Source organism: Pseudophryne corroboree, chromosome 6 (genome assembly GCF_028390025.1).
Source record: "Pseudophryne corroboree isolate aPseCor3 chromosome 6, aPseCor3.hap2, whole genome shotgun sequence".
Lineage (NCBI taxonomy): Eukaryota > Metazoa > Chordata > Amphibia > Anura > Myobatrachidae > Pseudophryne > Pseudophryne corroboree.
In genome coordinates, this window is record NC_086449.1 from 116,764,732 (window position 1) to 116,789,448 (window position 24,717).

The following is a 24,717-nucleotide window of genomic DNA, read 5'->3' on the forward strand; positions in this document are numbered from 1 at the left end:
TTGAAAAAGAACTAATTAATAGAAAGGATGAGAAAATGTACCGAGATAAAGAAGACTATGATAGGGATCAGATTCGCACATATAATAGAAAAACAATAGAACCGAACCATGAGATGTCCCATAGGGATTTTTCTGGAACTAGAAATAACAAGAGAGGCCGTTTTAATTCCATAAATAGGGGTTACCGGAAATACAATACTAGTCCATATAGACAACAACAATATAGACAAAGAGATTCATCACAAAGAGGTCATAGACAATATAATAATAGAAGAGACCTCCCACCCAGAGAGATCTCTACACATAACAGATTTGAACCACTTAGTGATAAGATATCTCAAGCTTCTGGATCCTCTTCCTCCTTTAGAAGTGATAATAGGAAGTTTTCACCCACTCGACAACAATCACGTTTTTTAGAGAAGGGTCACTACACCAATCACCAAAGATCTCCACAATTGCGAGGAAGGGAGGACTACGAACTAAATTGGAATGGAAAAAGGGGAAGGGAGGAGGTAGAAGAAGAAAGAGAGGATGTAGAGGAGGGAGGTTCAACAAGAATTCCAAACAAGAATGCCAGGAGGAGATGAGCCCCACTGGGGTATTCAATCTGTCTGATAAACCTATATCTGTGGATGAGATGACATTGCTCAAAAAGGGCCTTAAATTTGCCCCATCCGCTAAACCGGATTTGTTTGGTTTATTTGTTGACCTTAATAGGTTTGTGAGGTCCTTGAGCCGTAAGAGGTACTTTGCTATTAAGGAACTAAATAAAAAAGAACTCACAGGGAACCCCATTGTACTAGATTCCAATGATCAAATTCCTTTGGAAATGTTGGAATCTTTACTCTCTGAAAATGTGGAAGGTTCTGAAGTACCTCCAACATCAATAAAGATATATGATGTTAATAATAAAGGAATATCTTTTAAAAAACCATCAGAGTTCTATCCTCTCCAATATCAGGGACCATTTGTGGAAAGCTTTTACTCTTCCACCATGGAGGACTTTAGGAAATTATGTCAGAAAGTAGAGTCCAGAGGAATTAAGAGCAAATTTCGTGGGGATAATCTTACCAAGAAGGAAAGATTAGCCCTTAAAAAACTAACAGCAGATACTGATTTGGTGTTTAGACAAGCCGATAAAGGCGGAGGTCTAGTGATACAAAGTAGAAAGGATTATCTTTTTGAAGCTAATAGACAGTTGAATAATATATCTTTTTATAAGAAACTATCATCTGACCCCACCTTGGGTTACCAGAAAGAGTTAAAAACCCTTTTAGATACAGCTCTTGTTGATGGCATTATATCAAAAGATACATGGCACTTTTTATTTTCTTTGCACCCGGTTATTCCCATATATTATCATTTACCCAAGATTCACAAACACATCACAACCCCACCCGGTCGACCTATAATTTCTGGTGTAGGCTCCCTAACCACTAATTTATCTTCTTTTGTTGATGCACATCTCCAAGGTTACGTAACGTCTCTTCAATCCTATCTAAGAGATTCTTCCGACTTTCTGAATAAAATAAATCAGATTGTCTGGAAAGATACTTATAAAATTATAACATGCGATGTGGAAGCACTTTACACCAATATCCCACATGAGAAGGGGATATTGGCTGTGCAACATTATTTACAAAAAGATCCGAATGTTTCTGAGTCGTTATGTAATTTTTTATTATCATCTATACAATTCATATTATCACATAATTATTTTTTGTTTGAATCACAATTTTTCCAGCAGTCACTGGGGACAGCCATGGGGACCAAGTTCGCCCCGAGCTTTGCCAACCTCTACATGGGGCGTTTTGAGGAGCGCCACATTTGGGGTGGCGGACACGGGGCGAGCTTGGTCTTCTTTGGGCGCTATATAGATGATTTATTTATTATTTGGGATGGGGATTTTACCACAGTCACGGATTTGGTTCAGAATCTTAATAATAATGAATTTAATTTAAAATTCACACACAATGTGAGCGATATCACTCTTAATTTTTTGGACATCACGGTGAAGGTGATTGATAATCAGCTTCATACTGTCACTTTTATTAAAGATGTGGATTGTAATAAGTATCTTCATTTTGATAGTTGCCATCACAGGAGCTGGAAGGCTAATATACCCAAGGGCCAATTTATGCGAGTTCGCAGGAATTGTTCCAATAATGCGGATTATGCTGTTCAAGCAGAGGCTATGTTTACATCCTTTTTGAAACAAGGGTACCCAAAAGAACTGCTAGAAAAAACGTTTACAGAAGTCAGTTTAATGGATAGAAAAGGGCTTCTTGTGTCTAAGAAAGATAAGTCCTCCAATTCTACAACACATAGGAAAACTAATGCTAAACATCCCCTGACCTTTGTGACAAAATACAATTCATCAGCTATGGAGATTAAACGTATCATTAATAGAAATTATAGTCTTTTGAAGCTTGATAAATATTTGAAGAATGATATACAAGAATCTCGGAAAATTGTTTTTAGGAAAGCAGATAGCCTAAAACTTAAATTAGCACCAAGTATGCTGAGACCAGATTCCACTAAAGAGGCGATTACGGGGAATTGGTTGGGGTCAAACCCGAAACCAAAAGGGTTTTTCAGATGTGGCAAGTCAAGGTGCCATACATGTGATCATGCAGCACATCGATGTAATACCGTCACATCATTTAGCAATAATGAATCATATAAGTTAGAATCTTTTCTCAACTGTCAATCATGTTATGTTATTTATGTCATCTCATGTGGGTGTGGGGTTCAATATGTGGGCCGTACCACGAGAACACTTAATGTTCGGTTTCTGGAACATAGGAGGCTTCTTATTAAAGATAATAGAACACATAGTTTACCTTGTCATTTTGGATTGTGTCCTAAGGGGATTCTCAAGGACATTAAAGTACAAGCTATTGAACAGATCCCCCCATCGACCAGAGGGGGAGATAGATATAAGAAGTTGTGCCGAAAGGAGGCCTTTTGGATCTACAAACTTGGAACTATGGTTCCTGCGGGCCTGAATGATACTATCGAGCTCAACAATATTTAATTGTGTGAATAGAGGCTATAGATAGGCATCCCAGGTGCACTACCCTTTTCCATCATTTCCAGAAAAAAATCCTTATTTCTCCCCCTTAGCAGACTTCCAAACACAGTTTCGGTTCTGTCTCTCCCTTTATTTTCAGGTTATAATGTTTAGTAAGTTTAGAACATTGAGGAAGTTCTGAAAAGGACTGGCGAAGCCCCAATGATCATCTAGACCCCCCAATATTATACTGGGTTAGGTAGCTCCGCATTCATTTAATCAGTAGTTCTAATTGGGTGTAGTTTTTATGTTTTTTCAAAAAAAATAAAAAATATATAAAAAATGTATGATACTATACACATATGTTTACATATAGGCGTGATATGATCTAATTGGATATTTATATCTAAGGGTTCTTGAAAAATCAATGCAATAATGTTTTTCCACTTTGCTGTTTTTCCTGAAGTTATAAAAAATCCTTAAAGAATCGTTAGAGGAGCCCATTGGCCCTTGAGAGCGTATCTAAGTTTTAGAAATTATATTATCAGGAATATACATATATATATATATTTTTTATTATTTTAATGACTATTGACACTACCATTCTAATAGAACAAATATATGGTAATTATTTGGCTATGAGACATCCACAGGTATATTTATGTATTTAAATTTTAATAATTGTTTTGTTATAATTCTCCTGCCTCACTGTTTGGTTTTATTTATTCTAAATATTGTATAATGATTTAAATGGCGAGGTATAAAAACCTTTTATTATTTATATTTCCCTAGATTGTCTTGCTATATGAATAGAAGCTTGCAAACACTCATTATATCAGTTTTTAATTGCTTAATTGTTTATAGACAGCTGTATCAATGATTAGTGAGGCTAGGAGTATAAAAATGCCCAAGGATCTGGAGGCGGTACTTCTGATGAAACAGCCCCAGGATTGAGGCTGAGAAACGCGTCAAGCATTCCTCCCAGTATCCTGTCTGGTATCCTGCTTCTCTCCACCACCAGAGACTACAAGCACGTCTTCGAACGGCTCCAGCTACAGGCACGTCTCTGACGGCTCCCGCTATATCACTGCAAGTGAGCGGTTCCGAGCGTTCAGTTCACCAATACATTCTGCTTTATTTCATCCCTTCGGTGCCGCAGTCAAGCGGCGTGGGCAGCCGGCGCCCAACATTTTCAAAGGAAATACCGAATAATTGCAATCAGCAGAGGCTGGGGTAAGCACAATACGAGACTGTCAAAATAGCGTTCCATGCTTAAATGTCATTGTGCTGTGCACGGAATTGTGCTAATTAAAATCACCCGTAAAAAGCCTTTTCTAAAATACGGAATAAGTATTGGGAGCAGATATTATAAAGTGGACAAAACAAAGGTGAACTGTTTATATTCACACCACGGATGGACTTTTAAATCCATAAAATCATCTTATGAGCCTATACGTCTAATTAACCCACATGTGGAGCTCCCAGCAATGAGCCCTTTTTTTAATTACAAGTGCTATATTACCATCTGAAGCACAGGTGGTTATATCGTTTTAGGGGATTTTGTTAATATGTCCATCATTTGCTGCTACTAATAAGTATTGATGCTTGCTATACTATATATGCTGTGTTATCAAATTACAGGATACCAGGTTTTATTTTTGTGATTATCATATATATATATTTTTAATAAATTGTATAATACTTTCAATGACAGCGCTTCTTTGTTTTTTACCATCCCCTGCACAGACTGAACCCCAGATCACCTTCGTTACATGTAGTGCCAGGGGGACAGAAAAATGCCCCAATCAGACGTTTTAGCCTCGCAGAAAAGTACAGATGTGTTACATGCTGGACAGATCCAGCTTGGTGTAAGTAAGCTGACAGGGGCTGTTCCTGGGTCTCTTTGCAGCGCCTAGGCTAGCAATGGCCGTATAGGCCTAGGGGAGACCTTGGAGTACTGGTGTGGTGCAGAGAGGCTGCACGCTGCTTTTCTCATGCCCAATAAAAGACTCTTTTTCTGCGTTAGGGAAACACAAGGTGAGGGCAGATTTCCCCTTACACTCAGACAGGGAAGGGTTTACAAGGACTGCTTATTCCGCCAATGAGAGCGCAGAACGCACCAGGCTCAGCAGCCAATTACAGCACAGCAGGCACCGTATATAAAAGACGTCAGAGAGCGGCTTGTGCTGTATTACCATTTGTTGGTTAAAGTGACGTTGAGCTAACATGGCAGAAACTGCACCAGCCGTCGCCGCTGTCCCGCCGTCAGAGGGCGCAGCCAAAAAGAAGAGGCAGCCGAAGAAAGCTGCAGGGGGAGCCAAGAAAAGCGGCAAGTCTTCCGGGCCCAGCGTTTCCGAGCTGATCTTAAAGGCCGTGGCCGCCTCCAAGGAGCGCAGTGGAGTTTCTCTTGCCGCCCTGAAGAAGGCTCTGGCTGCCGGAGGCTACGATGTGGAGAAGAATAACAGTCGCATCAAAGTGGGGGTGAAAGGATTGGTGACCAAAGGAACTCTCACCCAAGTGAAAGGCACCGGAGCTTCCGGCTCCTTCAAGCTCAATAAGAATCAGCTGGAGAGCAAGAAGGCCGCCCTGAAGCCCAAGAAACCAGCGGCAAAGAAAGTGGCCAAGTCCCCGAAGAAGCCCAAGAGAGCTCCGAGTGCAGCCAAGAGCCCCAAGAAGGTGAAGAAACCCACAAAAGCGGCTGCTGCCAAAAGCCCAAAGAAGCCTAAAGCCGCGAAGCCCAAGAAAGCGGCCAAGAGTCCGGCCAAGAAGGCGGCGAAGCCCAAAGCAGCCAAGAGTCCGGCCAAGAAGGCGGCGAAGCCCAAAGCCGCCAAAAGCCCGGCCAAGAAGGTAGCTAAGCCCAAGAAAGCTGCGGCCAAGAAGTGATGGAAGAGCCGCCGTAGCAGCCTCGCTTCCTTGTTATCCCCCCAAAGGCTCTTTTCAGAGCCACCCACCCTGTCCCGGCAGAGCTGTAGGCGCACGGCGTACAGATATTGAGTCACTACATTACGTTACAGTTCAGCAGTGTCTCCGTGGGATTTTTGGTTGCTTATTGATAGGTAACGCAGGGTTATTTATTAGCGCTACTGTAGCAAGACTGATCGGGAAATAATACCTGGATGTCCTGCTTCCTACCTCAGGCCGCTCACAATAGCGGCATGCTTCCTTCCTGTGTACTCGAACACTCACCATTCCCTGTGGTGAACAGTCTGCAGGGTAGCTGCTGAAAAGCAAGTATCAATTTAATGTTTGTTTGCACTTTCTGAGAACACTAGCTACACAATAACAGGGAGACTGCTTTACCAGAAAGAGAACCTCCAGTAGAGACAAATAGTTCTGTCTAGTAAGCTTCCCTACTTATTAATTGTTCAAGAGGTCGTTGTAACAGAATTATATATAAACTACACTTGGAGAAACATTCACAGCTGTGCCTTAATACCCTATGCTTGAATTTTAGGACATGTATTGTGTCAGCATGTCATCGTTATAATACAAGTTACGTTTTAACTCAACATCTTTTCAAGAGTACCCCGCTACAGCACCTCCTGCGCACGCTATGCACGGTATATTACACCTACATCCTTCAGAATTTTTCATAAAACAATATCGAACCGATTCCACCCGGACACAAGGAGGCATCATCCAAATGGACAGAGGCAATTATGCTGCTGCCTTTTTCCATTCCAGATTGACTAGAATTCTAGATATATATGGTCTATGCATTGTAAATGGCAACTTCTGGCGTCTTATATTTGAATATCCAGCGAGACTTTGTAGATGGGAAAGAAGTGTATTTCTATCGTTAGTATTGTGGATCTGACTAACAATACGCTTCCCTCGAAAAGCAGTATGTTCATAAAGCTCATTTCAGGAGTACTGTAGGTGGCCCTTAAAAGGGCCTTTTGTTAGCGTGTTTCGGGAAAGGAGATCAGCCAAAGAGGAGCCAGATCTTAACCTCCAAAACCATACAGAGTGCGGCCCTGGCGCTTGAGAGCATAGACCACATCCATAGCGGTCACAGTCTTCCTCTTGGCGTGCTCGGTGTAAGTGACGGCGTCCCGGATCACATTCTCTAGAAAGACCTTCAGCACCCCACGGGTCTCCTCGTAGATGAGGCCAGAAATGCGCTTCACGCCACCTCTGCGAGCGAGACGGCGAATGGCTGGCTTCGTGATGCCCTGGATGTTGTCCCGCAGCACCTTCCTGTGGCGCTTAGCGCCTCCTTTCCCGAGTCCCTTACCACCTTTGCCTCTTCCTGACATCTTCAAACAGCTTGCGAGTTGCAATCAGTAAGAATGAGTTGATCGCCTCACAGCAGCCCTTTATTAAGAGGAAGGGCGGACCTGATGGGGGACTTAGAACTCGGAGAGGAGGAGACCTGGGTAGTCCGCCTTTTCTGACTTAGCACACCGCAGGACAGTGGCAGCTTTCTCTTCGTCATCTCTATTCATTTCCGTGAACAGATATATAAATGTTAAAAAAAAAAAAAAAAAAAATTGTATCCATTTGATCCCACATTTCTAGGGTAAAATAGGAAAAGAAGGTTTTACACCTATAGTCAATTAACGAAAAGTAGTGACATTTCATTCTCCCTGAAATGATAAATAATATATTTTCCAAATACATATATAGTGTTTATCACTATTAAGTCGGACCCACACCAGCGCCTTGGGCTAGGAGCGCGATTCATCGGACTGGCCCAATGAGAGACGAGCTAAATTCGGCGGGTCAAAACAAGTTAACCGGAGTGGACAATTCAAATCCTGGTAGGGGAACACTCCCCCAATGGCATGCCGCTTCTGATGTGTCCCTCGCTACAAGTATTCCTGGCACCCAGGCTCGGTTCGCTTCGATCTCTAATTAGCGAGCGCCAGCGTATCAGCTATGTTCTCTCGCCGTCTCATAATATTGTATATTAGGTGTAAATAATAATAGTATGTCAATTGGGTCAGCTGAACCGTACCTTAGCGCTCAGCCACATTGCGACCCGGATCACTACTACTCCTCAAATAACCATTGAAGCCGTTTTTACAGCAACGAGCATAACTGGTACGTGTGCGCCTAAACGGGAACCCTGCTGTGTGATGTCATAATGGACTAGGTACAAGCAGGGGCACCGCAGTTTGCATCCCGTTGTTACTTTTGCAACGATATCATAGTAACACAGGTCATCTTGAAGACCGACTTTTAACCACCTGCTTATCAAGATTATGATACAGTAGTAGCGATATTAACAATGTAACAATCCAGTTTGTATCACTTGAGCCAGACAGAAAATTATGTGCTAGTCACACAGCAACTACACGGGCAGTGTTTCTGCTGCTCTCTGGCTTTTTAGAAGCCCTGGCATCTGTAGCTTTGACGAGTTCTGTAGAAATCTGATCTACGTCTGGAACGTGTTTTACAGTACATGAGAGCGGAGAGAATGCCGCTTTGCACGCAGTAATCATCAACAGGGGGGGGTCTCCTGTACTAGCTCGCACACTAGAGGGGAGTTCCCCAGCATCCGACTAACAAGATGCACATGTATAAGGAATGAAGAAACTACAACACAGCCTAGATTACTGTGATTCAGTCAAATTCAGGGAGACAGGACACAGCGCAAATAATAAGTTACAGCCCGATTAGCGAGGAGATGGGTGGCTCTTAAAAGAGCCTTTGTGTTCGTGTGGGAGAGGAAGGGGAGATTACTTGGCGCTGGTGTACTTGGTGACGGCCTTGGTGCCCTCGGACACGGCGTGCTTGGCCAACTCTCCCGGCAGCAGCAGGCGTACGGCGGTCTGGATCTCCCGGGAGGTGATGGTGGAGCGCTTGTTGTAGTGAGCCAGGCGGGAAGCTTCCCCCGCAATGCGCTCAAAAATGTCATTGACAAAGGAGTTCATGATGCCCATAGCCTTGGAGGAGATGCCGGTGTCAGGGTGCACCTGCTTCAGCACCTTGTACACGTAGATGGCGTAACTCTCCTTCCTGCTCTTCCTACGCTTCTTTCCATCTTTCTTCTGGGTCTTCGTTACGGCCTTCTTTGAGCCCTTCTTGGGCGCCGGCGCGGACTTTGCTGGTTCAGGCATTTCCACCACTCACTTCTTCTACACACAGCAGGGAGAATCTGTGCCGTACACCGCCCGGGTTTGCTCTATTTATAGGCATCTTATGCAAATGAGGCTTCAACGCTTCTGGTAAAAGTGTAGGGTAAGTATAAGCTAAGTATAGGGTAAAAGTGTCACGTGACGCTGAGTGGTAGCTAACACCCCCCCCCACACACACACACACACACACACACACACTACATATTGCGGATTGGTCTGTGGATAAACTCGAGCTGCATTGGTTCATTTGTAAGCAAACCAATCACAGAGCACGCGGTAGACCCACTCTGAGTGTATATATAGGAGGAGGGCGGTATTACAGGTTCACATTTTCTCTCAGTTTGTTAGAAGGAATTATTTGTTTTGTGAACTGAACATGTCCGGCAGAGGCAAACAAGGCGGCAAGACCCGGGCTAAGGCCAAGACTCGCTCATCCCGGGCCGGTCTCCAGTTCCCAGTCGGTCGCGTTCACCGTCTGCTGAGGAAAGGAAACTATGCTGAGCGAGTGGGAGCCGGTGCCCCGGTCTATCTGGCCGCGGTGCTGGAGTATCTGACGGCTGAGATCCTGGAGCTCGCCGGAAACGCCGCCCGCGACAACAAGAAGACCCGCATCATCCCCCGCCACCTGCAGCTGGCTGTGCGCAACGACGAAGAGCTCAACAAGCTGCTCGGTGGGGTGACCATCGCCCAGGGAGGCGTTCTGCCCAACATCCAGGCCGTGCTGCTGCCCAAGAAGACCGAGAGCCACAAACCGGCCAAGAGCAAGTAATGTGAGGCTGGCAGCTTCCACCACCGAAACGATGTACCCGACACACAACACAAAGGCTCTTTTCAGAGCCACCCACGTCTTCCCAGGAGAGCTGTGTGTACTGTCATTGCTTGTGTTGTAGCGATATCTGACGGGCTAGCCGCGCTTTCATCTCCACATCCCGTCCATACAACCGCTAAAGGTATAGACGCTCCCTTACCCTTTAGGAGCCCTGGTCTGTTGTGGTGAAATCTAAAGATAGTCTGAATATTCCCTTTGCAATAACTGCATGCTGCAAATGAGGCCCCTTCCGCTTATAGGAGTGGGAAGCTGATCCGTGTAAAGTATATAAGGAGAGAAACCATATTCTCTCTCCGTGTGACGTAACAAAGCTAGGATGAAAACAGCTGCATTACATACAAATATTTGATAATTGAGAGCAATATCCTCTTATCCCAGCTGAAGAAAACAATTTTACAAGGGAATCTAGGCGGAACACTAGTAACAATGTACTGTCGGGTGAACCAGCCCGTCCAGATATTTAATTATTTTTGATAGTCAACATTCCATTATTCACTTTGCGGCTTGCTTATCGTATTATATATGTAAACTTCATAGACTTGGCCTGTCATTTGAAGCTGCTATGGGTGGAGAGCGGAGGATTCATCCGCATCCTGTTACTCTGACACTGAGGGGTGACTTATGCTGCAGCTCGTTTAGAAAGACTTGGTGGCTCTGAAAAGAGCCTTTGGGTTGTTGCGTGTATAGGAGTGCCGAGTTTCTATGCCCTCTCCCCTCGGATCCTGCGGGCCAGCTGGATGTCTTTGGGCATGATGGTCACCCTCTTGGCGTGGATGGCGCACAGGTTGGTGTCCTCGAACAGCCCCACCAGATAAGCCTCGCTGGCCTCTTGTAGGGCCATGACGGCGGAGCTCTGGAAGCGCAGGTCAGTCTTGAAGTCCTGGGCGATCTCACGCACCAGACGCTGGAAGGGCAGCTTGCGGATCAGCAGCTCAGTGGATTTCTGATACCGGCGGATCTCGCGAAGAGCAACAGTTCCAGGACGATAGCGGTGAGGTTTCTTCACGCCGCCGGTAGCTGGGGCGCTCTTCCGGGCAGCTTTCGTTGCCAGCTGCTTGCGGGGAGCTTTCCCTCCTGTAGATTTGCGGGCGGTCTGCTTGGTCCTGGCCATATTTCCACACAGATCTGACTTCTACCAAGTAGAAAAAAGACTGAATAGCCAACAGCCGGCAACAACTGTATTTATGCACAGAGCTGCTTTGTGATTTGATGAGTTAAACACGCCCTTCATCCTGGTTGATTTCGGTGAAGAAGCTGTAAGTTTCATAAAGCCTGCCAAGAATTTCTGTTTCCTCTATTGTTTATGTGAAGTTTCTAACGGCCCGGCCTCGAGGTCTTTTCACGGTATAGCAGCCCCGGCCCCAGTACACATATACCAAACGTAATCACACACAGTGCTGCTGAATAGCTGCAATAGCCGGGGATAAAAAAAAAAATATATATATATATATATATATATATATTGTGTGTACAGAATATAATCCTTACAAGCCCTAATACCAGGGAAATGATAATATGGGATGGCAGGTAAACTAGCAAACAACAACAGCAAAAGCAGCACAGCTTAGATCAAAACAGCGGCGTATAAAATAAAATAATCATTTGATCATTAAAACATGAATGTTAAATCTAAAGCTGCTCACTTTAATGTAGTCAGAACTCCTGCGTGTGTGAGAAACGATATGATACTAATGGGAAACAGTATTATAGTATGATACAATTGTAACTACTCTATTGAAACATTGCTGGATACAATCTGAGCAAAAGTATCAACTTAGACCGCAACCTCAACCTCGTGAATCTGCTAAACTACATGAAGAGAATATAAGGCTATATATTTAGTTTCAAAGGGGGTTCTACATCTACTCAGAGGAAATTAAAATCCTATAAAGTACTAAAGGCCCTGCATAGCAATACCCTTATTGTTTTATTTTATTACTGGGTTTTTTTTTTCCTGTATGCCCATTTAACTATTGTATATTCATTTCAATTGTTCTTGTAAAAATAAACTTTAAAACATCTGTTAAAAGTTGTATTTATGGTAATTAATCGAATGTAAGACTCTGAGGAATAAACAGATTTAAAACCAGTATATATTCAACTGAATTTATGTGACATAGCAATTATCTATCTATCTATCTATCTATCTATCTATCTATCTATCTATCTATCTATCTATCTATCTATCTATCTATCTATCTATCTATCAAATTGTATTGGAACTCATTGAAATACCCGTTTGTATATGTACCACACGAAAATGTAAATTATTGCTGTTAAATACATCGCATAAAAAAGTATACACTGTATGTGATAATGTCTGGAAACAATCAAAAATGTTTAACGTAAAAAAATCATTCCAGATCGATGGTAGCATGAATATTCCTCTTATTCATGCTACTACTTAAAAAAAATGATGCCCTTCACCTAGGGCATCTCTTCTGGCAGAGATTAAGGGTCATCCTGACAACATGGCACCAGGTCATTATAGATCCTACACCCAAGAATAGGCCCACAGCGTTACAGTTGGCAGGATTGATAAAAGTGGAAGTACCTGCTTTGATTTGCCAGCTCACTTGGATTGCCTTACATTGTGGCTGCTATAGTTTGGTTGGATAGGTGGATGATTTGTGGTCAGCCATCCACTCTCCGATTTCCATAGCCAATTGTATCAGAAATTGCTTCTTTAAGACGAGATCCAGGATCTCATCTCTTTTCAATGACTGTGGATCTTCCACCCATCGTTCCACACAATTGCATCAACTGGGTGGCATATACCGAAATGTGAGCTAGAAACACCTTGAAGATAACCAAGAACATTACACAGCACAAATGTTTTATCACAGTGATATGTGGAATTGAAAGGAGTCATCTCAGGAAACCCACATACTTTAAGAAGAGGTTCCATTAATCCGGTTGACAGATGACCAGTGGGATCTGGTCCATGAATTCAGCCTTATGGTCCAGAAGTTACTTTCATATGGTGTGCATACATGAAATGCAATGCTCCATGTTGAGCAACTTTCTCATGCTTAAGTACAATTGCTTGTGGCACAGCAATGCATCTAAATAACTTTGTTGCACCATTGCTCCACTCCTCGGGTGACCGTTATCTTTGATCTTGGCCTGCCATTTGCCTGCTGGCTAGCAGTTGTGTTCATTTTTTTTGTCCTCTTCCACACCTTTTCATCTGCTCCTGATTCGCCGATTCTTCTCCTTGTTCCTCCCATGTCCCATTGATAACCCTTTGTGTCTCGTCACTTTAATTCTGCCTTTTATTTTTACATTCCACTCATTTGTCCAATCTTTATCTATTCCTCCTTCTGCCTTTTCTTCCCATCTCCGATTATCTCCTCCCTTTTCTTATCTTACACTACTCTTCTCCCTGTTCCAACTTTTTCCCTTCATCACCCTTATTTTTCACCTCATTTCTCCCATCCCTCACACTTTACTCATACCCTCCTATTTCTACGTCCCCCTTATTCCTACTGTCTCCTCCTGTTGTCCACCCTACTTCCACTACCACCCCCCTACAAATAAAACACACACACACACACACACACACACACACACACACACACACACACACACACACACACACTACAATGTTTCTCTTTTAAATGGTTGCAGTACTGGGGGAACTGTGGTCAAAATCGTGAATGTAAGTAAGATGGGGAGTGTTAGGGTTCGACTGCAGGAGGTTAGGTTGTGGTTAGGCAATAGTGGCAGGGTTAGAGATAGGCTGTGGGAGGGGAGGGTTAGGATGTGGGGAGGGAGTGTTAGGGTTAGGAACAAAGAAGGGGGGTAGGTTTAGGCTACAGGAGGGATATGTTTAGGAACTAAGGAGAAGGTGAGGGTTATTATACTTACCTCTCCCCTGTCGTGATTCTCAGCATCGGGATGCCGCTGATGGTCTTCTGACCACAGTCATCCCAAATGCGGGCCTCCCGTATGTTTTCCGAGGTCAGTATCATGCAGTCTAAGGGAGTTAATGATTTGCAGGACCACAAGCTAAACCTTATATGTCTGGGACATTGCATGAAGAAAACACAAGGCTACTGTAGATTTGGATTATATAAAGGGGCTTTTCTACTACTCACTGGAAACGAAATAAAAAAAATAAAAAATAAAAACAGAACCTTATTGTTCTACTATAATCACTGAATTTGTATTTATGCATATGTATCTCATTTATATCCATTTTGCTTGCTATTGAAAAAAAAACCTTGCACTTTAAAAGAATTGAGAAAAGTTATATTTATGATAAAATAATAGAGTTTAGGCTCTTAAATGGGACCATAGGGATTTAAGGACAATATATATCTATCATAGTTTATGTGAAATAATAATAAAAACAAACCTAATTCAATAACAATCACTCACCTCTTCTGATGGTGCACCACGCCAACAATGTCTGCTCCAATGTGAGTGTGCCACTACCCATGACTCCTCATTGTGCTATTACTTACCGCTGAGAAATAATTAGTAATATGGGGAAACATGTAATCAATGCGCACATTCCATAGTAAGATGGAACAGGGCCTTCCCGCCTCTTCAACTGGGTCAGTTTTTATGTATGTATATATTTATTTATTTATTTATTTATTTTTCTACCATCCTTGGAGACGCAGAAAGCCACTGGTGTGGCACAGATCCAGCTCCGTGGTCCCCCTACCTGCTCTGGAGTTTCTATGCAGACTCCCACCGCTCTAGTGCCCTACTCCAGCCTGCCATCATTGGTTGGGGGTGAGGTTCAGACCTTGATGGTACTTGCTGCTGGCCCACGCCCTCCATTTTGCAGTCATCAACTCTGTTTGTCCACATCTCACGTCCATCCTCATGTGCCTTCCATTCCTCTATGGCGATCATCTTCTCTCAACACTGCTCTTGACCTGCCCTAGTCTATATCTGTGCTTTCCATCACTGGTCAATGCAGTTGAACTCTGGTCTGTTAATCTGCGTTGCCCTTCTTCTCACAACTTTGCATCCACAGTGGATCTCTGCTGACACAAAGGGGGTAATTCCAAGTTGATCGCAGCAGGACATTTTTTGCAGTTGGGCAAAACCATGTGCACTGCAGGTGGGGCAGATATAACATTTGCAGAGACAGTTAGGTTTGGGTGGGTTATTTTGTTTTTGTGCAGAGAAAATACTGGCTGCGTTATTTGTACACTGCAATTTAGATTGCAGATTGAACACACCACACCCAAATCTAACTCTCTCTGCAAATGTTATATCTGCCCCACCTGCAGTGTACATGGTTTTGCCCAACTGCTAAAAATGTCCTGCTGCGATCAACTTGGAATTACCCCCAATGTTTCCCCCAGAGGTTCTGATGCTCCGTTCCGCAGCCGCCTTTTCTCCAGACCAGGCATTCCCAACCACGGTCCTCAAGGCACACTAACAGTGCAGGTTTTAGTGATATCCATGCTTCACCACAGGTGACTTAATTAGTAGCTCAGTTATTTTGATTTAACCATCTGTGCTGCAGCCTGGATATCACTAAAACCTGCACTGTTGGTGTGCCTAGAGGACCATGGATGGGAATGCCTGCTCTAGACATTCAGCCTCGTGGTCTCTGCATATCTTTCGCCTGCTATCCAACAGTGAGGTTCAGTGCTGAAGCTGCAGCAACTGCTTTTATCACGGTAGTACATTTGAAAACGTAAGATTAGTTGAACCATTGCTCCTCAGGTGACTGTTGTCTCTCATCTTATTCTGCAAGCTTCATCATTTTATTTTATTTCCCAGAACTATTGTGTGCAAACATGTCTATCATCCATTGATATGCCGAAAATAGCATCCACTTTTTTACTCTGCAATCAGTAGTTGCCATGTAACAATATATATCTTCTTCTTCTTCCTCCTTCCTCCTACCCCTGTTTTTCCTCGTTTCTTCCCTTCCTCTCACCTAGCTCAATTACAAGAGGTCTCTCTACTTGTCCCACTATACCTTCCTCTCTATTATTCCTGTATCCACCCCCCAATGTTCCCAAATATTCCTACTGTTTCCCTCTATTTTTAGGAAAGTTCCGATGTCCTCTTTTAAAAATGACAAAGTCTCATACTTTGGCATTTTTAAAAGAGGAATGGTAATGGGAACAGATCACCATTGCCCTCACTCTGACACACCGATCTTGCATAAATATACATTCATGTCTGTATGGGTCATTTTATAAACATTTGGGGAAAATCCCACCAACATTCTACACGACGGGGAGAATCTCACACAAGCAGGGTTAACCTGTGGCTGACTATGCTGGGTATCTCTCTTTTGTCACAGTAACTAGAGTTCCTAAACAAGACTGCCAATACGTTGTGAGGCAACCTGCCTGTGCTAGCCACCCGGGTGTACAGGAGCCCAGCCATCACCTTTATGTCTTTGAAAATGGTGCATCCCCTGCACAGACTGAACCCCAGATCACCTTCGTTACATGTAGTGCCAGGGGGACAGAAAAATGCCCCAATCAGACGTTTTAGCCTCGCAGAAAAGTACAGATGTGTTACATGCTGGACAGATCCAGCTTGGTGTAAGTAAGCTGACAGGGGCTGTTCCTGGGTCTCTTTGCAGCGCCTAGGCTAGCAATGGCCGTATAGGCCTAGGGGAGACCTTGGAGTACTGGTGTGGTGCAGAGAGGCTGCACGCTGCTTTTCTCATGCCCAATAAAAGACTCTTTTTCTGCGTTAGGGAAACACAAGGTGAGGGCAGATTTCCCCTTACACTCAGACAGGGAAGGGTTTACAAGGACTGCTTATTCCGCCAATGAGAGCGCAGAACGCACCAGGCTCAGCAGCCAATTACAGCACAGCAGGCACCGTATATAAAAGACGTCAGAGAGCGGCTTGTGCTGTATTACCATTTGTTGGTTAGAGTGACGTTGAGCTAATATGGCAGAAACTGCACCAGCCGTCGCCGCTGTCCCGCCGTCAGAGGGCGCAGCCAAAAAGAAGAGGCAGCCGAAGAAAGCTGCAGGGGGAGCCAAGAAAAGCGGCAAGTCTTCCGGGCCCAGCGTTTCCGAGCTGATCTTAAAGGCCGTGGCCGCCTCCAAGGAGCGCAGTGGAGTTTCTCTTGCCGCCCTGAAGAAGGCTCTGGCTGCCGGAGGCTACGATGTGGAGAAGAATAACAGTCGCATCAAAGTGGGGGTGAAAGGATTGGTGACCAAAGGAACTCTCACCCAAGTGAAAGGCACCGGAGCTTCCGGCTCCTTCAAGCTCAATAAGAATCAGCTGGAGAGCAAGAAGGCCGCCCTGAAGCCCAAGAAACCAGCGGCAAAGAAAGTGGCCAAGTCCCCAAAGAAGCCCAAGAGAGCTCCGAGTGCAGCCAAGAGCCCCAAGAAGGTGAAGAAACCCACAAAAGCGGCTGCTGCCAAAAGCCCAAAGAAGCCTAAAGCCGCGAAGCCCAAGAAAGCGGCCAAGAGTCCGGCCAAGAAGGCGGCGAAGCCCAAAGCAGCCAAGAGTCCGGCCAAGAAGGCGGCGAAGCCCAAAGCCGCCAAAAGCCCGGCCAAGAAGGTAGCTAAGCCCAAGAAAGCTGCGGCCAAGAAGTGATGGAAGAGCCGCCGTAGCAGCCTCGCTTCCTTGTTATCCCCCCAAAGGCTCTTTTCAGAGCCACCCACCCTGTCCCGGCAGAGCTGTAGGCGCACGGCGTACAGATATTGAGTCACTACATTACGTTACAGTTCAGCAGTGTCTCCGTGGGATTTTTGGTTGCTTATTGATAGGTAACGCAGGGTTATTTATTAGCGCTACTGTAGCAAGACTGATCGGGAAATAATACCTGGATGTCCTGCTTCCTACCTCAGGCCGCTCACAATAGCGGCATGCTTCCTTCCTGTGTACTCGAACACTCACCATTCCCTGTGGTGAACAGTCTGCAGGGTAGCTGCTGAAAAGCAAGTATCAATTTAATGTTTGTTTGCACTTTCTGAGAACACTAGCTACACAATAACAGGGAGACTGCTTTACCAGAAAGAGAACCTCCAGTAGAGACAAATAGTTCTGTGCAGTTTCTATCAGAGTAGTTGGCTAGTAAGCTTCCCTACTTATTAATTGTTCAAGAGGTCGTTGTAACAGAATTATATATAAACTACACTTGGAGAAACATTCACAGCTGTGCCTTAATACCCTATGCTTGAATTTTAGGACATGTATTGTGTCAGCATGTCATCGTTATAATACAAGTTACGTTTTAACTCAACATCTTTTCAAGAGTACCCCGCTACAGCACCTCCTGCGCACGCTATGCACGGTATATTACACCTACATCCTTCAGAATTTTTCATAAAACAATATCGAACCGATTCCACCCGGACACAAGGAGGCATCATCCAAATGGACAGAGGCAATTATGCTGCTGCCTTTTTCCATTCCAGATTGACTAGAATTCTAGATATATATGGTCTATGCATTGTAAATGGCAACTTCTGGCGTCTTATATTTGAATATCCAGCGAGACTTTGTAGATGGGAAAGAAGTGTATTTCTATCGTTAGTATTGTGGATCTGACTAACAATACGCTTCCCTCGAAAAGCAGCATGTTCATAAAGCTCATTTCAGGAGTACTGTAGGTGGCCCTTAAAAGGGCCTTTTGTTAGCGTGTTTCGGGAAAGGAGATCAGCCAAAGAGGAGCCAGATCTTAACCTCCAAAACCATACAGAGTGCGGCCCTGGCGCTTGAGAGCATAGACCACATCCATAGCGGTCACAGTCTTCCTCTTGGCGTGCTCGGTGTAAGTGACGGCGTCCCGGATCACATTCTCTAGAAAGACCTTCAGCACCCCACGGGTCTCCTCGTAGATGAGGCCAGAAATGCGCTTCACGCCACCTCTGCGAGCGAGACGGCGAATGGCTGGCTTCGTGATGCCCTGGATGTTGTCCCGCAGCACCTTCCTGTGGCGCTTAGCGCCTCCTTTCCCGAGTCCCTTACCACCTTTGCCTCTTCCTGACATCTTCAAACAGCTTGCGAGTTGCAATCAGTAAGAATGAGTTGATCGCCTCACAGCAGCCCTTTATTAAGAGGAAGGGCGGACCTGATGGGGGACTTAGAACTCGGAGAGGAGGAGACCTGGGTAGTCCGCCTTTTCTGACTTAGCACACCGCAGGACAGTGGCAGCTTTCTCTTCGTCATCTCTATTCATTTCCGTGAACAGATATATAAATGTTAAAAAAAAAAAAAAAAAATTGTATCCATTTGATCCCACATTTCTAGGGTAAAATAGGAAAAGAAGGTTTTACACCTATAGTCAATTAACGAAAAGTAGTGACATTTCATTCTCCCTGAAATGATAAATAATATATTTTCCAAATACATATATAGTGTTTATCACTATTAAGTCGGACCCACACCAGCGCCTTGGGCTAGGAGCGCGATTCATCGGACTGGCCCAATGAGAGACGAGCTAAATTCGGCGGGTCAAAACAAGTTAACCGGAGTGGACAATTCAAATCCTGGTAGGGGAACACTCCCCCAATGGCATGCCGCTTCTGATGTGTCCCTCGCTACAAGTATTCCTGGCACCCAGGCTCGGTTCGCTTCGATCTCTAATTAGCGAGCGCCAGCGTATCAGCTATGTTCTCTCGCCGTCTCATAATATTGTATATTAGGTGTAAATAATAATAGTATGTCAATTGGGTCAGCTGAACCGTACCTTAGCGCTCAGCCACATTGCGACCCGGATCACTACTACTCCTCAAATAACCATTGAAGCCGTTTTTACAGCAACGAGCATAACTGGTACGTGTGCGCCTAAACGGGAACCCTGCTGTGTGATGTCATAATGGACTAGGTACAAGCAGGGGCACCGCAGTTTGCATCCCGTTGTTACTTTTGCAACGATATCATAGTAACACAGGTCATCTTGAAGACCGACTTTTAACCACCTGCTTATCAAGATTATGATACAGTAGTAGCGATATTAACAATGTAACAATCCAGTTTGTATCACTTGAGCCAGACAGAAAATTATGTGCTAGTCACACAGCAACTACACGGGCAGTGTTTCTGCTGCTCTCTGGCTTTTTAGAAGCCCTGGCATCTGTAGCTTTGACGAGTTCTGTAGAAATCTGATCTACGTCTGGAACGTGTTTTACAGTACATGAGAGCGGAGAGAATGCCGCTTTGCACGCAGTAATCATCAACAGGGGGGGGTCTCCTGTACTAGCTCGCACACTAGAGGGGAGTTCCCCAGCATCCGACTAACAAGATGCACATGTATAAGGAATGAAGAAACTACAACACAGCCTAGATTACTGTGATTCAGTCAAATTCAGGGAGACAGGACACAGCGCAAATAATAAGTTACAGCCCGATTAGCGAGGAGATGGGTGGCTCTTAAAAGAGCCTTTGTGTTCGTGTGGGAGAGGAAGGGGAGATTACTTGGCGCTGGTGTACTTGGTGACGGCCTTGGTGCCCTCGGACACGGCGTGCTTGGCCAACTCTCCCGGCAGCAGCAGGCGTACGGCGGTCTGGATCTCCCGGGAGGTGATGGTGGAGCGCTTGTTGTAGTGAGCCAGGCGGGAAGCTTCCCCCGCAATGCGCTCAAAAATGTCATTGACAAAGGAGTTCATGATGCCCATAGCCTTGGAGGAGATGCCGGTGTCAGGGTGCACCTGCTTCAGCACCTTGTACACGTAGATGGCGTAACTCTCCTTCCTGCTCTTCCTACGCTTCTTTCCATCTTTCTTCTGGGTCTTGGTTACGGCCTTCTTTGAGCCCTTCTTGGGCGCCGGCGCGGACTTTGCTGGTTCAGGCATTTCCACCACTCACTTCTTCTACACACAGCAGGGAGAGTCTGTGCCGTACACCGCCCGGGTTTGCTCTATTTATAGGCATCTTATGCAAATGAGGCTTCAACGCTTCTGGTAAAAGTGTAGGGTAAGTATAAGCTAAGTATAGGGTAAAAGTGTCACGTGACGCTGAGTGGTAGCTAACACCCCCCCCCCCCCCCCCACACACACACACACACACTACATATTGCGGATTGGTCTGTGGATAAACTCGAGCTGCATTGGTTCATTTGTAAGCAAACCAATCACAGAGCACGCGGTAGACCCACTCTGAGTGTATATATAGGAGGAGGGCGGTATTACAGGTTCACATTTTCTCTCAGTTTGTTAGAAGGAATTATTTGTTTTGTGAACTGAACATGTCCGGCAGAGGCAAACAAGGCGGCAAGACCCGGGCTAAGGCCAAGACTCGCTCATCCCGGGCCGGTCTCCAGTTCCCAGTCGGTCGCGTTCACCGTCTGCTGAGGAAAGGAAACTATGCTGAGCGAGTGGGAGCCGGTGCCCCGGTCTATCTGGCCGCGGTGCTGGAGTATCTGACGGCTGAGATCCTGGAGCTCGCCGGAAACGCCGCCCGCGACAACAAGAAGACCCGCATCATCCCCCGCCACCTGCAGCTGGCTGTGCGCAACGACGAAGAGCTCAACAAGCTGCTCGGTGGGGTGACCATCGCCCAGGGAGGCGTTCTGCCCAACATCCAGGCCGTGCTGCTGCCCAAGAAGACCGAGAGCCACAAACCGGCCAAGAGCAAGTAATGTGAGGCTGGCAGCTTCCACCACCGAAACGATGTACCCGACACACAACACAAAGGCTCTTTTCAGAGCCACCCACGTCTTCCCAGGAGAGCTGTGTGTACTGTCATTGCTTGTGTTGTAGCGATATCTGACGGGCTAGCCGCGCTTTCATCTCCACATCCCGTCCATACAACCGCTAAAGGTATAGACGCTCCCTTACCCTTTAGGAGCCCTGGTCTGTTGTGGTGAAATCTAAAGATAGTCTGAATATTCCCTTTGCAATAACTGCATGCTGCAAATGAGGCCCCTTCCGCTTATAGGAGTGGGAAGCTGATCCGTGTAAAGTATATAAGGAGAGAAACCATATTCTCTCTCCGTGTGACGTAACAAAGCTAGGATGAAAACAGCTGCATTACATACAAATATTTGATAATTGAGAGCAATATCCTCTTATCCCAGCTGAAGAAAACAATTTTACAAGGGAATCTAGGCGGAACACTAGTAACAATGTACTGTCGGGTGAACCAGCCCGTCCAGATATTTAATTATTTTTGATAGTCAACATTCCATTATTCACTTTGCGGCTTGCTTATCGTATTATATATGTAAACTTCATAGACTTGGCCTGTCATTTGAAGCTGCTATGGGTGGAGAGCGGAGGATTCATCCGCATCCTGTTACTCTGACACTGAGGGGTGACTTATGCTGCAGCTCGTTTAGAAAGACTTGGTGGCTCTGAAAAGAGCCTTTGGGTTGTTGCGTGTATAGGAGTGCCGAGTTTCTATGCCCTCTCCCCTCGGATCCTGCGGGCCAGCTGGATGTCTTTGGGCATGATGGTCACCCTCTTGGCGTGGATGGCGCACAGGTTGGTGTCCTCGAACAGCCCCACCAGATAAGCCTCGCTGGCCTCTTGTAGGGCCATGACGGCGGAGCTCTGGAAGCGCAGGTCAGTCTTGAAGTCCTGGGCGATCTCACGCACCAGACGCTGGAAGGGCAGCTTGCGGATCAGCAGCTCAGTGGATTTCTGATACCGGCGGATCTCGCGAAGAGCAACAGTTCCAGGACGATAGCGGTGAGGTTTCTTCACGCCGCCGGTAGCTGGGGCGCTCTTCCGGGCAGCTTTCGTTGCCAGCTGCTTGCGGGGAGCTTTCCCTCCTGTAGATTTGCGGGCGGTCTGCTTGGTCCTGGCCATATTTCCACACAGATCTGACTTCTACCAAGTAGAAAAAAGACTGAATAGCCAACAGCCGGCAACAACTGTATTTATGCACAGAGCTGCTTTGTGATTTGATGAGTTAAACACGCCCTTCATCCTGGTTGGTTTCGGTGAAGAAGCTGTAAGTTTCATAAAGCCCGCCAAGAATTTCTGTTTCCTCTATTGTTTATGTGAAGTTTCTAACGGCCCGGCCTCGAGGTCTTTTCACGGTATAGCAGCCCCGGCCCCAGTACACATATACCAAACGTAATCACACACAGTGCTGCTGAATAGCTGCAATAGCCGGGGATAAAAAAAAAAAAAAAATATATATATATATATATATATATATATATATATTGTGTGTACAGAATATAATCCTTACAAGCCCTAATACCAGGGAAATGATAATATGGGATGGCAGGTAAACTAGCAAACAACAACAGCAAAAGCAGCACAGCTTAGATCAAAACAGCGGCGTATAAAATAAAATAATCATTTGATCATTAAAACATGAATGTTAAATCTAAAGCTGCTCACTTTAATGTAGTCAGAACTCCTGCGTGTGTGAGAAACGATATGATACTAATGGGAAACAGTATTATAGTATGATACAATTGTAACTACTCTATTGAAACATTGCTGGATACAATCTGAGCAAAAGTATCAACTTAGACCGCAACCTCAACCTCGTGAATCTGCTAAACTACATGAAGAGAATATAAGGCTATATATTTAGTTTCAAAGGGGGTTCTACATCTACTCAGAGGAAATTAAAATCCTATAAAGTACTAAAGGCCCTGCATAGCAATACCCTTATTGTTTTATTTTATTACTGGGTTTTTTTTTTCCTGTATGCCCATTTAACTATTGTATATTCATTTCAATTGTTCTTGTAAAAATAAACTTTAAAACATCTGTTAAAAGTTGTATTTATGGTAATTAATCGAATGTAAGACTCTGAGGAATAAACAGATTTAAAACCAGTATATATTCAACTGAATTTATGTGACATAGCAATTAACTATCTATCTATCTATCTATCTATCTATCTATCTATCTATCTATCTATCTATCTATCAAATTGTATTGGAACTCATTGAAATACCCGTTTGTATATGTACCACACGAAAATGTAAATTATTGCTGTTAAATACATCGCATAAAAAAGTATACACTGTATGTGATAATGTCTGGAAACAATCAAAAATGTTTAACGTAAAAAAATCATTCCAGATCGATGGTAGCATGAATATTCCTCTTATTCATGCTACTACTTAAAAAAAAATGATGCCCTTCACCTAGGGCATCTCTTCTGGCAGAGATTAAGGGTCATCCTGACAACATGGCACCAGGTCATTATAGATCCTACACCCAAGAATAGGCCCACAGCGTTACAGTTGGCAGGATTGATAAAAGTGGAAGTACCTGCTTTGATTTGCCAGCTCACTTGGATTGCCTTACATTGTGGCTGCTATAGTTTGGTTGGATAGGTGGATGATTTGTGGTCAGCCATCCACTCTCCGATTTCCATAGCCAATTGTATCAGAAATTGCTTCTTTAAGACGAGATCCAGGATCTCATCTCTTTTCAATGACTGTGGATCTTCCACCCATCGTTCCACACAATTGCATCAACTGGGTGGCATATACCGAAATGTGAGCTAGAAACACCTTGAAGATAACCAAGAACATTACACAGCACAAATGTTTTATCACAGTGATATGTGGAATTGAAAGGAGTCATCTCAGGAAACCCACATACTTTAAGAAGAGGTTCCATTAATCCGGTTGACAGATGACCAGTGGGATCTGGTCCATGAATTCAGCCTTATGGTCCAGAAGTTACTTTCATATGGTGTGCATACATGAAATGCAATGCTCCATGTTGAGCAACTTTCTCATGCTTAAGTACAATTGCTTGTGGCACAGCAATGCATCTAAATAACTTTGTTGCACCATTGCTCCACTCCTCGGGTGACCGTTATCTTTGATCTTGGCCTGCCATTTGCCTGCTGGCTAGCAGTTGTGTTCATTTTTTTTGTCCTCTTCCACACCTTTTCATCTGCTCCTGATTCGCCGATTC

At 44.7% G+C, this 24,717-nt stretch overlaps 10 protein-coding genes across 10 annotated transcripts; 4 read left to right on the forward strand and 6 right to left on the reverse strand.

Moving 5' to 3' along the window:
- Positions 1–4,962: 4,962 nt before the first annotated feature.
- On the forward strand, positions 4,963–5,896 carry LOC134936614 (histone H1C-like). Its single transcript, XM_063931736.1, has one exon. It carries the CDS (start codon positions 5,240–5,242, stop codon positions 5,894–5,896), a length of 657 nt encoding a protein of 218 aa, XP_063787806.1. The 5' UTR covers positions 4,963–5,239.
- Positions 5,897–6,960: 1,064 nt separating this feature from the next.
- LOC134934427 (histone H4) lies at positions 6,961–7,272 on the reverse strand. Its single transcript, XM_063929869.1, has one exon. The coding sequence runs from the start codon at positions 7,270–7,272 to the stop codon at positions 6,961–6,963; it is 312 nt and encodes a 103-aa protein (XP_063785939.1).
- Positions 7,273–8,697: 1,425 nt separating this feature from the next.
- Positions 8,698–9,078, reverse strand: LOC134934939 (histone H2B 1.1). The gene has a single exon (XM_063930261.1). The coding sequence runs from the start codon at positions 9,076–9,078 to the stop codon at positions 8,698–8,700; it is 381 nt and encodes a 126-aa protein (XP_063786331.1).
- Positions 9,079–9,472: 394 nt separating this feature from the next.
- LOC134934428 (histone H2A type 1-like) lies at positions 9,473–9,865 on the forward strand. The gene has a single exon (XM_063929870.1). The coding sequence runs from the start codon at positions 9,473–9,475 to the stop codon at positions 9,863–9,865; it is 393 nt and encodes a 130-aa protein (XP_063785940.1).
- A 760-nt stretch (positions 9,866–10,625) lies between these two features.
- LOC134934940 (histone H3) lies at positions 10,626–11,036 on the reverse strand. The gene has a single exon (XM_063930262.1). It carries the CDS (start codon positions 11,034–11,036, stop codon positions 10,626–10,628), a length of 411 nt encoding a protein of 136 aa, XP_063786332.1.
- Positions 11,037–16,813: 5,777 nt separating this feature from the next.
- LOC134934941 (histone H1C-like) lies at positions 16,814–17,470 on the forward strand. The gene has a single exon (XM_063930263.1). It carries the CDS (start codon positions 16,814–16,816, stop codon positions 17,468–17,470), a length of 657 nt encoding a protein of 218 aa, XP_063786333.1.
- A 1,087-nt stretch (positions 17,471–18,557) lies between these two features.
- On the reverse strand, positions 18,558–18,869 carry LOC134934429 (histone H4). Its single transcript, XM_063929871.1, has one exon. The coding sequence runs from the start codon at positions 18,867–18,869 to the stop codon at positions 18,558–18,560; it is 312 nt and encodes a 103-aa protein (XP_063785941.1).
- Positions 18,870–20,292: 1,423 nt separating this feature from the next.
- On the reverse strand, positions 20,293–20,673 carry LOC134934942 (histone H2B 1.1). Its single transcript, XM_063930265.1, has one exon. It carries the CDS (start codon positions 20,671–20,673, stop codon positions 20,293–20,295), a length of 381 nt encoding a protein of 126 aa, XP_063786335.1.
- A 392-nt stretch (positions 20,674–21,065) lies between these two features.
- On the forward strand, positions 21,066–21,458 carry LOC134934430 (histone H2A type 1-like). Its single transcript, XM_063929872.1, has one exon. It carries the CDS (start codon positions 21,066–21,068, stop codon positions 21,456–21,458), a length of 393 nt encoding a protein of 130 aa, XP_063785942.1.
- Positions 21,459–22,218: 760 nt separating this feature from the next.
- Positions 22,219–22,629, reverse strand: LOC134934944 (histone H3). Its single transcript, XM_063930267.1, has one exon. It carries the CDS (start codon positions 22,627–22,629, stop codon positions 22,219–22,221), a length of 411 nt encoding a protein of 136 aa, XP_063786337.1.
- Between the last annotated feature and the right edge of the window lie 2,088 nt (positions 22,630–24,717).